Source organism: Falco peregrinus, chromosome 8 (genome assembly GCF_023634155.1).
Source record: "Falco peregrinus isolate bFalPer1 chromosome 8, bFalPer1.pri, whole genome shotgun sequence".
NCBI lineage: Eukaryota > Metazoa > Chordata > Aves > Falconiformes > Falconidae > Falco > Falco peregrinus.
Window position 1 is genome coordinate 42703500 of NC_073728.1, and position 13384 is coordinate 42716883.

A 13384-nucleotide genomic window follows, 5' to 3' on the forward strand; every position below is an offset into this window, starting at 1 on the left:
TGTTCAATAAAATAGTGACTGTTGGTTAGAACTGTCTGTTAGCACTGCTTTGTTGTCTTTTTGTGGAATCTTTATTAAAATTTGTTACATTGCATGAAAGCTGTATATATATTGCATGTGTTTCTGAGTGAAGGCAAGTTATGTAGACTGTCCATGACACATACAGGTCAAAAAGGTATTCATAGAAGGGTGGTAGAAAATGGAAAGTACCTGCATATATGGAAAGAAATACTATAAACATCTCAACACTGCACTTTCCTGTACGTTTTTCAGTTCAGACTGTGTGTACTTGTTAGCTAATTCAGACATTTTTTCTTTTTGCTTGCAGTGGGATGCTTTTCTTTGCTTCCATATGGGATTTTAACTGTGGAAGTTTGATACGTCTCAGCAACTGCCGTCTTTCCTCAGAAACTGAGCTAGAAACCAAGTAAAGCAATGAGGAGATTTGTTTACTGCAAGGTGGTTCTGGCCACTTCTCTCATATGGGTGCTTGTGGACGTCTTTTTACTTTTATACTTTAGTGAATGTAATAAATGTGACGACAAGAAAGAGAGGTCTCTGCTGCCTGCTCTGAGGGGTAAGTGCCAAATCTAAACTGTCTTTGAGGGTCATAGATTTTGGGTTTGGGGTTTTTTTAAGCATTTGGCCTCATAGATGTTTCTCAGTACTTTCTAAATTATTGTTCCGATTCAAACAGGCAAAATGCCAAGACTGAAGTCCTTTCTTTCTGTAGTGCTTTACTGGTTTCTGAATTAGTTTTAAGTTATCTTAGTGTTTGACCTTTGCTGTAATGAAGGCTGAGTCTTGCATGTTTTCTTTAGCAAAACTAATACAAAATGTCTTTGATACGCAGAAGAGAAAATGGAAATGAACATATTAAGAATGTTTTTTTATCAAAAGTTATTTGACCTACAAGGGAATTGATGCTCTGTAATCCTTTTTTTCATTTGGGAAAGGTGTAAACTTGCTTTTAAACTCTTTAACTCTGGCAGAAACAATAGATTTAAAAGACACTTGATTCCCTCTACCATATTAAAACGTTAGGATAAAGTCTTAAATGCAGATGGAGCAGAGATTCTCGTCTCCAAATATTTTTTAGCAATGTCATTTACTAAGCTGGAGTTCATGAAAACTGAACCTTGGCAGAAGCTACACGTTTTCAAGTTCGTAATGGCTGATTTCCAGAGCAGTCGTCTACAGGGCAGTACTTCCCACTTCGTACTTGCAGTGAACTAGAAAGTAACCTGTAGTAGCTGTAACATTGACTCCCAAGTGCAGTTAAGGCTGTAAATTTATGGGAAATGCACAAGAAGAAGAGGGAGTGGAAATTTACGCAATGTACATGTTTATTTTTCCTTGTGAATTAACATCCTATTCTTTGCCAGTTTCGGTTCAGCATATGGAAGAAGGAAGATACTTTGAATCCCTAATAGGATTGAAACAACATTAATTAGAACTAGTGCAGCTGCTTTTGTAACATGTTTACTGTTGACAATAGACAAAAATTGTGTCTAGTGCTGTTCCTTTCTTCATAAATACGTACTTGTGGTAAACTACTGATCCTCAGTTTTGTCCATAGGATAAATCATTGTCATCCTCTAAAAAGTGCTTTGGAGTTACGGGTCAGTTGAGTTGATAATTTTGCAGTAATTTGAAATGAAAATACCATTCAGTGATGGGTTTGTCATGTGGCAGTCCGTACTCAAAAAGTATTTGGAAGACCTCACTTTCACCTTCCAATCATATGAGTAGGTACATAACATTAAAAATAATTAAAAAAATCAGTTATTTTTCCAAATGAAAAGGATATTGCTTGTTGTCGTAGTGGTTTTCTTCCCTGTGTAATTGAATTACTCTTTTTTTTTTTTTTAAACAAACATTTGGCAAGAATTTGGTATATCATGAATAAAACAACCCATTTTACCTATATCGTCAGCTGCAGGAAAGTGATCACAGATTGATTTTTTTTTTTAAGTATTCATTGGAATTTTCTCAAAATTGATTACATTTTATGAAATGTGTTTAATCGGTTGCATTTTCTGCTGTGTAATCGGATATTTTGTAAAGAAAAATACTAAATATTAGAATAATGGATTTATTTGAACACTAACAACTTTTAAATCAATCTAGACTAAAAAAAAAATAAATGTATAAACACATCCCTGCCACCACCACTCAGACTTAAATGAAAAAGTCTGGAATTTGCACATATGAATTCACCTTTTTGACACTTCTTTTTTGTCAGCACAATACTATGTATTACTTGACTTTTATTTTGAAGTACTCTGTTGCATTTAACTACTTGAAATGACTTTTTTACATCCAACTTATTGAATTCTACATGCTGTGCCTGTTATAAAGAGGTGAGCTTTCTGTACAGAAATTCTAAAAGCGACACTGCTTCTTCTTTCTCTAAGTATATAGATATTCATTGCATATATGCCATTATTTCTACCTTAAAGCCTGGCAAAATAAATATTGAGTCTGTTAATATGCTATGCATATTCTACGTGATCCTGGAAGAATATTTGATTGTAATACTTTTTACAAAATCATGAAAGTGTATGTAATGTTTGCAGATGCTAGTGTAGGTTTGTTGGAAATTGCTTGCATGCCATTTTTTTGTGAGATTACTGAAATTCTAGAAGGCTTCTGCCAAAAAAGGAACAAACCAAAAAAAAGCAGAGTTTATCTACTTTATCCTTAAGTTTTCGATCGGGGTGGGGGTGGTGGGGGCAGGGGGCAGTGAGCAATGGAGCAGAGAGGGGAAAAAAAAAAAAAAGCCAGTACTGTAGAATCTAAAGCAGTGTCCTTCACTGATATCTCTACTCTGCTTGGTGACATACAGACTTAAAACAATTCCAGGAAACAGGAATAGCTGAATATTCTTGTTTAAAAGATTCTGGTTTTAGAAAAACATTGTTTAGTAGATGAGGGCGGTTAATTCAGTAATCGATGACTTGCATAAATAATTGCAACGAACCCACGTTTTCTCATTGGCTGTTACAATTAGAAGGTTCGGTAGCTTCTTATGTAGTTTGTGGAGTTTTGTGTTAGTATAGCCACAGACCTGAAACACTCTACAGACTGTTCCAAGTAAGTATTAGGTGTTCTTGAATGAAACTCTTATTCCAGTCCACTAAATTCAAAGTTAATTTGTCTGACTTTTGGGTTTTTCCCGTACCTTAAGTATTTCTTGTTATATTACATAGTCATATGTATTGCCAGGCCAGTATGCATATTTGAAAATAAAAAAAAATCCGGAGTAATTTTTCACTTTGTTCTGAAGATTTAACAAATTGTCTTCATTTATTTCTGCTCAAACAATGTGTGTTCTGGTGGAGTGATCAGAAATATTTTTTAAACTTCTGTAGCTCCCAATCCAGCAGACTGCTAAAACCTCCTTATACTAAGTGCTGTCAGCTATTTTGATGGAAATGTAGTGCTGCTTTTTTGCTGTAAAGTACCTGCATGGGTACCGTCACCTTTGTCTTATTAATAGTGTATTTATCAGTCTCTGAATACCTCTAATTGAGACCACAGATTATCTATAGACATAAAAGGCCACATAATTACAGTATTTGCACAAGGATATTAAAAAAGACACAACAAGAATCAATATACTAATAGAAATTTAAATTAGACATGGTAATCCAGTATTTGAAGTCACTTAATCCATCACCCTTGTCATTAATTGGAGAAGAAGGATTCTGTTTATGCAGAATGGTGTGTGGAGAGGTGAAAGAGGTAAACTTCCCGTGCCTTTTTCAGTCGTAATTATTGCATTCTGAATGATTCATGAAGACAACTTTACAGTAGATGTTGAACTGTAAGCAGTGACAGTCCATGGACTGGAACACAGCTGTCAGAAATCCCCCTCTGATGTCTCCCTGTACACCTTTAAGCGCACGAGTGACAAGTATAAAAGCTGAGTGTTATAAAAATGAGCTGTCACTGAGCTGGGTTAGTGGTATTGCTTAACAACTTGCAAGTGTTATCCTAATCAACCCCGAGCTGGCTTTTAGTCAAGTCATCTTTACTTGCATCTATTTTTGTGCCACTATTGAAAGAAAACATTTATTTCTTAAACTTCCTACCTTAGAAGAAAATCAGGATTGGGCTTGGGCAGCCTCTCAGCAGTCTCTGTTTGTCAGGGGCACATGCAGAAACTTTGAAAGTGACGGTAAGCAGTTCTGCTGCCCCTTGGTTCAGGGCCTGCACCCCAAGGGCAGAGTTCTGTTGCTGCCGCTTTCTCCTAATGTTTAGTGCAGGTCTTCAAACACACCTTGGAGCCCCTAATGTGGTGTCATTTGGGCAGCGTTGTCTGATGAATCTTGGAGGTGACAGAGGAGTAAGTTCCCAGGATGCGTGTCAAACAGGCTACGGGGAAGCTCTTTGAAGAGCAGTCAATAACTTGGAAACAGGATCGCAGTCCCTTCCCGTTCCCGGAGGCGTCTGGCGTCTTACAGCAGCCTGCTGGGATGCATGGAGATTTTGCCTTGCATTTCAGGAGGTTCAGGGTAGGTCTAACTGTGCCTAAGCCATTTCAGAAGAGCTATGAGAGGTACAGGTTTTATGGAGAGCATCACATTAGTTAGAAACTCGGTCTGGCTTCTTCCCAAATGCAAATAAAATGCATGTTGTCTAGTGGAAGAGGGGACAGGGCAGCACTTAGTAGTGCTCCTGGCAGGAGAGAGCAGTCTGGGGAGAGGGTCCTCCTCGCTTTTCTTTCCTCTTTGTGTCTCTTCCTCTCTTTTCTTCCTGCACAGGCAGGAGTCGGAGCTGATTAAGGATTTAAAACATTGCGAGCCAAGGTGCACTAGTCAGCAGTTTGCTTAGGCAGGGCTTTGAAGGGAAGAAACAAGTTGGCAAGTCCGAAAAAGGCCAGATGTCCATAGTGTTTACCCTGTAGCATGTGTGCATGAGGACTTCAGGAACATGGCACTGAGTAAACTGATGGGAGGCACAGCATTGTATTGCCTGTTGGAGGACCCTTACCACAACCTGAGCCTGTTGTGGATTCAGCCATCACACGGGAGAAAATAGTGCTTGGTCTGTCAGGTGTCTCTGCTTGTCTCGGGCTCTTCTGCTCCATGTCAGTGCAGTATGTATTTCTTTGGCTTCCAGCGAAGAATTGTCCAACTCAGTCATGTTCAGCGTTAGTATTAATGGCAGCTTTTCTCAAGGACAGGTCTAGTTCTTTCAGAAAAGCTGGTTCTCCCGCTGTGTCTGTGTGGGACTGTATCTAGCCCTGTTTAGAGTCCGGGGCAATGAATGGGCATGATGACCACCAAGTGGAAAGGTGGCTACCCAAGGAAGAGACTGCGAAGGCAGTCTTTCTCATCTTGTGAACTGATCATGTTCAATCTAATATTCCTAGCAGATGGTTCTTCTGAAATGTACAGTACTCACAGCTGGCAGGACAGGATGCTTTCAGGTCTGCTTGAAGAAACAGCCTCACTTTTATTAAAGGCAGAAGCCTTTTTAATGCACAGTCTAGAAGTCAGTTTACTCAGCACAGTGAGCTCACAATGAAGGAAACGTTTAAACAATACTGGAATGCTATTAAAATTGCAACCTGCACCATGAAAAGGGATCTTATGAAGAAGGTACGGTAAGTAAAAGCTGAAGCCATGATGCTTTTAATTAAAAAATAATAGCTTGAGTTTTCTCTGTACTGCTTCTGTTGCCTTCCACAACTTTGTGATTGTAAATGCATTCTTACTGACTCTGGAAGTCTTGGTCTCCAAACACACAAATGAAGTGCTTTTGAACAAATATTCAGTGTGTAATCCTAAAAAGCTGAGAGAAGGGTTTTGCGTCTTGAATAAATCCACAAATGGCCTATATTACTGCAGCTGTAGTTATTTGCCTACATACATCATCATAAAGCCAGCTGCCACCAAGGACGTTGTAACCTGTCTAGTAAGATGGCCAAATGTTGCAAGGGCAGTGCTCTTTTTTTGTGGGAGGAAAAAAAAAGAGCAGGTGTCTGCAGGTGACCAGTGAGGATCTCTTAGCAGAGCTCTGTCCCAGAAGACCCTGCTTCTCATCTGCATTCTGTGGCACGCAGGTGTGGGTTACTGTCTGATAAACTGTGCCTGCTGGGTCTTGCTGCTGTATTGAAAAAGCTACAGACTGTTTCTAAGCCAAGGCAATCTGACAGCCTGGCATCTTATCAATTAAGCTTTATTTTAATTTTCTGCTAATTAGGGTAATTCTGAATGCCCACAAGACCTTTGCTTCACAGTTGCTGTAGCCTCCTCCTCACTGCAGCTCCTTACTATGAACTGAATGGAGACCATCATCCCTTCGGGGTAGGTGCCGTGAGATGTTCCCCAGCCTGACTGCAACCTGGGGGCAAGTGTGTTAGCAGGGAGGTTGTACTCTGAGGTGCAGCGTCTCTTGTTAAGCTGCTGTGGATAGGAGGAGGAACGTAACTGGAAAATGGAAAGACCTCATCTCTCTTGATCTGTCTGGCTAGATGCATGGCCTTCCATCCATCATCTCAAATGCTCTTAGAGAATCCTATCACACCCCCACAAGCTTCTGCTGTGCCAGGAGGGCGTTTGGTTTGTTGTGCCTGGTGCAGCAGTTGAGAGAGGGGGGATCTTAGTTCGTTTCTAGGCATCTTGTCAGGAAGAACATGTCCTGGAGGCAAAGAGAGGGTTTCATGCATTTGTTTTAGTGTTTTTCTTTCATTCATGGTTAAGGAATTTGAAATGGAGAAGGAATTGAATGCAGAAAATCCTCTAATTTTTAATTTCAATTTCAAATATGTTAGTTAAACTTAGTGTTTTCTGTTTGGAAAGCTGTCTTTGAAAACAGTTGTTGTTGGCACTTTTCTGTCCAGATTAAGAGTAAAATGTGTAGTGAGCTAGGGGTAAGTGAAATATTGCTCTCTAAATAATAAAATGGGGAGCATGTGCTGTGATTGAAACAGTAATTGCAAAGAAAGTGTGATTAATTAAAATGACTGTATATGAGTAATGAGACAAAATTGTAAGTTTGAGTGCTTGTCTTTGCTACATGAATAATGCTTTTAATGCAGCTTTGTATTGTTAATGTGTGTTTTAAATTTTCATAAAGTGGTGACAAATCTTTAATATTATTTTGGTGTCTAATGCCTTTATGCAAATTTTTGTTTGTGGTGTTAACTATGTTCTCAAGTGCTACAAAATGGATTTGTCATGAAATCTGTAAAAATAATTGAAATGTTATTTTGAAGAAAACTCAGTATGAGGAAGGTTCATTTATTCAAATCCTATAATGTATTTATGTATTTTTAAAAAAGAAAAGGTCTGTGTTATGATCATATAGAGCAAGTGAATGAAACATTTGGATGCTGCAATAAAAGTTTGGGGTTTTGGCCAAGTTTAGAAAATAAGGCATTCATTTGGGTAGTTTCCATAGTAACATGTTTATCTGTCAGATTACTGTATGCATTGGACTCTCTGCAATAACAATGGTAGCAAATATTTTTAATAGCATACCATAAAGATTTAATAGATGGATGGATGAGTATGTACATTGCACTAAAATCTTTTCACAAATTTGTTGACAAATAAAATTTAAAGTGCTGATTTGGATATTGTGAAAACACATTAAGTTTATTTATAGATCTTCATCGCACAGTTCAAGGAAAAAAGCATTTCTAAAGCTTGAGGGAAAACTGCCATAGCAGACATCTTTTTCTGATTGCAAACTTAAAAAAAAAAAATAAAAAAAATGGAGGCTGTCTTACTGAGAGATGTGCTGCTGTCTTGTTTGAACTTACAAGCTTCAGCCAGAAAATGTCATGTTTTCTAGCACACTGTGGACTCCGATTTGAGGATGAATTGACAGATATTTCTTCCTATTGTTCCATAACTTCCCGTTAACTTTTATTGTTAGATATTTTAAATACTAGACGTTAGAAGAATGACTGCCAAGCTGTTTTGGCAGAACGAAGGACTTGTTTGTTGTGGAATGGGTCTTGGTAAATAAGTATCTTTGCAACTATGATTTGTGTCTCCTGGAAATGGTATTTCTGTTATACCGCTTTTTGTGTACTGAATGGTACATACATAGTCTGTCTGTGCAGCTGTGGGTATTGCATGGAACAAGTGAAAGTGTTGACAGACCCTGAATAACCTCTTCCCTCCTTTGAAGAAGAAGGGGAACTCCCCCATCCCCACCGCAGCAGCTGTTTCTCAGTAATTCCTGATCTCCTGAAAAACAAATAATCAGCCACGTGGTCTGGAATTTCTCATTTTTCCAGAGTTCTGCCACCAGAAGCTTCTGACTGCTCCCCCAGCTCTGCAGGTCCCCTGGCTACTGCATGGGACGGGTGATTCCCAAGCTTGCTCCATGCCACATGGATGGTGATGGTTGCAGTACTGGAGGCGGGTTATGCTTCCCGTCTGTACTGCTTTTAGGTAAGGCCAGAAGTAATGGGAGAAAGAGGAACGTGTGTTTCTCAGTGCCATAACCGGGAAACAGCTCCTGTTTCTGACACTGAGAAATACACGGACTCATCCTCAAGGGATCCAGCTTAAAAAACCAAAACCACTAACCCCAGAAAGCAAACACCACCATCACCCCTCCCGCCCCCCCCCAATCAAAACGTGGGCTTGTTTGATCAAATTGTTGTACGTGATCAGCCTGACGTACAGAAAGCGTTGATGGTTATGCACAGTACTTTGCCATGACAGTAGAGTAGGAAGGGAACGGTGTTCTCCCAAGTCTTTGCGCTCCCGTGGAAGTCTGGTTGCACAAGGTATAATTTCCACAGTTTTGTGTTGCTTTCCTAATTCTTTTTGTATGGATAAGGTTTACCTCAAGGTTTATTGTTGAAGGTATTTAACCCAAGAAATACTTAATGAGAAAATAGGAATAATGATGAAAGAGTTAACTTGTACAGTGTTTCTATACTGTGTATCTATATGTATCATACACTATACACAGTATCATGTGCATATACTTACACTTTACGCATGCTTAAGCTACAAGAGTTGCTCAGGCCAGAGAAGGTCCTGCCCTCTCACTCATCCTTCCCTCCTGCCCAGTGAAAGGTTCTGTATGACCAGAAAGGTTTATTATTTTTTTTTCATTGCTTTTATACTGCTTAAGAATTTACTGAAAATTTGGCCAGGGAAAAAATGTCATTCCTTATGTATGTGGTGTTCTGAAATATTGTTAGTACTTCTGTGGTTAAATTGAAGTAAAAACTATGATACCTTTCCAAATAATAAAAAAATCTATCCATCAAAGGTTGGTAGAAATGAAAAATATTACCTTTTTTTATACTTTACTGATATTCATAATACCTTCCTTATCTTCAACATTTATCTGTCTAAACGAGTGTTGTGTTAGAAACCAAAGTGGAAATCTTCAGTGCTAGTGGGAAAACTTGCTGACTTATTTATGTGTGAAGCATACTGCATTTGTTCAAATAAGTTGATAAAATTTTAAAAAAATGAGGTTTGTAGTATGAAAATACGTTTTGGCATTTTTGTATATCACACAGTCCTGCTGTAGTATCTTAACTGTGTCCAGCCTTCTGAGCTGAATTGCGATTTTAGTTTCAGTGTGCAAATATCTAGGGGAATTGTTTAGTAGATATTGAAAACTGCACTTTTAGCTTGTTGACAGTAAACATAGAAATATTGGAAGATGTCAAAAGTACTTTCCATCTGTAGTAGCTGACAGAAAAATGACATGGTAGTGACAAAATTGAGATTTATGTTCTCCCTTGCTGCCAAAAGTTGGATAACTCTAGTGTAGTATGTGGTACGACTGCATTTTAAAGCTGTCTAGAAACGTGCAGTTGTCAGTCCCTGGATTATTTTTTGAAATGTGATTTTTTTTTTTTTTTCTTTCGTTCTTTTTTCCCCCGATATATTAAGGGTTTTATAATGATTCTTTTTGCTTGATGTTTCGGAGAGAAATTGTTGGTGTGAAAAGCTTGCATTGCATGGGTCTATCCTGTATCCTAAAGGTATGAACAAAATACTGTGAATTTTACATAACACTTCAGACTTTTAAGTAAGAAGGGTATAAACAATTAGGGGTTTTGCCTTGTTTGTTTTTGCATTTTCTCTTGAATAATCCACACCATTCTGAAGTTTAAAAACTATGTCACATTGACAACATTGTCCCTGATATTCAAGTACTTTCCAGCTGTCCTCATAAAGCCTGTTTAAGAGTTTTCCAGGGGACCGGTGCCCTGGGTATAAGAGGACTGCCCTAGCTCATCTGAACTTCATTAGCGGGTATAGTTTACCAGGTTGTACCATTTGTTATTCCTTTAAATTAAATTTAACTTGCTGTTCTTTTGCATTTTCAGTTAAGTTTTTTGTGGTGTTGTTTCATTGCTTCATCACAGCACCAGGAGTTTTAAGGCAGAGCTCATGAATGAAGTGTGGACATAGGCATGTCTTGCTAGTTAGGACTGCATGTATTTAATAAATGTGTGTATTTTTCCAGTAACAGCTTAAATTTTTATGTCTTAATGGTACAAGAGAAAAATAGTTTTCATGTAAATGCTAACAATTGGCTCTCTCTGATAGACTGATAAATATTAGTGGTTTTAGTGGTGTAGGTATAATATATAATCTTCAGTTCAAAAACAGGAACCTGCAAAAAGTTGAAAATTTAATTAAAGGGAAATGATCTTACTGCTAGTTGAATATGCAAGATAGGCAGGAAAATGTATTATCCTTCCCAGAAATAGATGCTTTGCACTTGACAATTTTTTATTTCAGAGACAGCCAGTTTAAAATCATGAGTGGCTGAGGATGCTTGTATATACATGTGCCTGTATGCAGTATAAGAGTGGTTTGCTTTTGCTTTGTAACTAGTACTTTTCTCAGTTACAGTTATTCTGATAGCAAGATATATGAATTGTTTGTGTTGTAAGGCAGGAGAAAGAAGCCAGTTTTCTAGCTGTGTTGGGAAACTTCAAGTCATTCTTATGAGGATTAACAGAAACCCAGAATTTTAGAAGAGATACTTTCCTTTGGCAATGGCAGAATATGGTTTCCAGCCACTTTGAAGATTTTTAGGTTTTCTGGTTTACTTTTTATGTTCAACAGATGAATCATAAGATTACTGGAAATCCTACTTGGGCACAATCTTTTCTTTTTGCAAAGTACCTGTCACCATTTAGACCTACTTGCTTACAAAATTTATTGACAGTCGATACCTCAGGAGTAAATAGTTTTATGAAAATTAAGAAGGATTCATGAAAACCTCGTGTACTTCTATCATCAGACGCTCTTATAGTGGATATTGTCTAAAAATTATGACTCTCTTCCTGTTATTGACACTACACTTCCAAACTGTGAATGAATTTCAGGAAAGCTCTGCAGATAGTGTCGGTGTACACAAGTCTGCAAGAATTGAGCCTTAAAAATGTGAAGCTCTGACTGCCATCAGCCCTTCTTAGCCCAGTTTTAAATAACCTTCAAATTGTTCTACACATTACATGGTATATTTGAATCTCTTCCTTACTGTTTGAAACTTCAGCACAGGTGAGTAGTTTTTAATCTTGAACAAGTTCTGTATAGGGTTTAAGCAATACAACAAAACAGTGAAGAAATCAGGGTTATTGAGAAGGCATCAGAATAATAAGGGATACACCAAGTTAAGTTGTCATGTGCTGCAGCTTTTCTATTTTGCAAAGGAAGAGAAGTGGGTTTTATGCTAACTTGAAGCCACCATTTTTGACTGCAATTTTTTTTTTTCTGAAGCAAGATGATAGGGAATTTTGGGGGAACTTTTGAAATAAAAATAATTGGTTTTATCAGTAAGAAATACTTTAAAATTGTGTTGTTGGTGCAGTATGGAATTTGAATAATAATTAGAAATCATAATATCTATTGTGAAGGCATGATTGTTTATATATCTGAATACCATCCTTTGAGGCTGTTTTTAGTAGATGTCATGCACAGTATTCCTGTGTGCGGTAATGGAAGTTTTTAGCTACAGACGTTCTCCAGGGCCTTGATTGCCAAATCTGACAAGCTAAAGTGAGCATTCATTTGCATAATAAAGACTGAAGAATCAGAGTGAAATCCATTCCAATGTCATCCTTCTTGTCCTTGGGATTCTACTCTATTAAAACAAATAAGCAAAAACCAAAACAGGTTCTTACCATTGGGTTGCCATGCAGAAAATGTGTTCCTATAAATGAGATTAATAATACCATCTGGTACTTTGTGCCTTTTGTGATATGTGAAATAGTAGTGGCAGAAAGGTGTCATTTACCTTTAGTATTTGGCTAAAAAGGGCATGCCATTTAATGGGAAGGGAACTAGGAAGCATTTCAAGACTTAAGTTGTATGGTAGTGGTGTAATAGCGCATTACAGAGAATTTCTGCATCAACGTGGTATGACACCTCCATACTGAATTTTACTCTAAATACCTAACAGCTTTTCTTAGGCTAAACAGCAAAATAAAATCAGTTAATTAGTGTACTCAAACTGTTTAAAAATTATCTGCAAATGTACAGAAAGAGATTTTGTTTTTCACTCGTTGATATACTTACACATAGAACTGTTAATGCAAATACTCTATAACCCCCAGTTCATGCCTCAAAGTAGTTTTACACATTTTCTATTAGTTTTTGGATTTTTTTCCTTTTAAAAAAAAAGCAGAGTGCTCTAGCAGTACGTCTCACTCTGCTTTCAGTGTTCTCCTACAACACTGAAGATTTATATTGTTTCCTTTTTTAACTGCCCAGGTTGAGGGGATCAGTGAGTGCAGGCTGAGCTCAAGTTTGTTTTACGCATGCTCCGATGAGCTGCTGTCACTAATTAGATCTCACATATTGGTCTCTTTCCTGACTGGCTTTTCTTGACTTGTCTGAAACTTTGTTTACTTTCAGTATTGTACAGGTTTAATTAAAGCATGATATAATCCTACAATATTTTAATGTGGAAATTCATCTTTTTGCGTTCTGTTTTATGATATTATTATTAGGGCTTGGTTAGAGTTGGAAATAAATTGGAAGCATTTAACTCCTAAATTGCTTCTGTCCTTATAATGCTGAGTGTATCTGCCCAAGATTTAATTTTTTTCTCTTCCCTTTTAAAATTTTTTTACATGAAATTAAATTGGAATTATTGTAACGGGCTCTGTTCTCTGATCTGCAGTTCCACCTCTCCCTCTGTGCTTGAGGTGCTGTAGGTTCATGTCTGTTTTGAGCGTGTTTGTATCCCGGTGGCAGGATCGAATCCTATTGTGAGGACGCCTGGTATTAGCTGTGACAGAAATAGCCCTTTCCTCCCTTGAGTCGACATTAATTACACACTCCATAGCTGATCTGTGTGCAAAAAAAATCTGTAGTAGTGCTCTGGAAATGGAAGCATTTTGGCAGAGTAACTGAAAACTGAATGCATG

At 37.7% G+C, this 13384-nt stretch overlaps 1 protein-coding gene across 6 annotated transcripts in view; it reads left to right on the forward strand.

Annotated features, from left to right (window-relative positions):
- GALNT13 (polypeptide N-acetylgalactosaminyltransferase 13) overlaps positions 1–13384 on the forward strand; it is a 158486-nt gene that overhangs the window by 13053 nt on the left and 132049 nt on the right. For all 6 annotated transcript variants that reach the window (XR_008748587.1, XR_008748585.1, XR_003552159.2 and 3 more), the window contains exon 3: positions 329–577. Coding sequence is in view for 2 of the 6 variants with exons in the window: in XM_055813015.1 (XP_055668990.1) it covers positions 436–577 (142 nt within the window). In the remaining 4 variants the exon portion in view is untranslated. The remainder of the gene's footprint in view (positions 1–328; positions 578–13384) is intronic.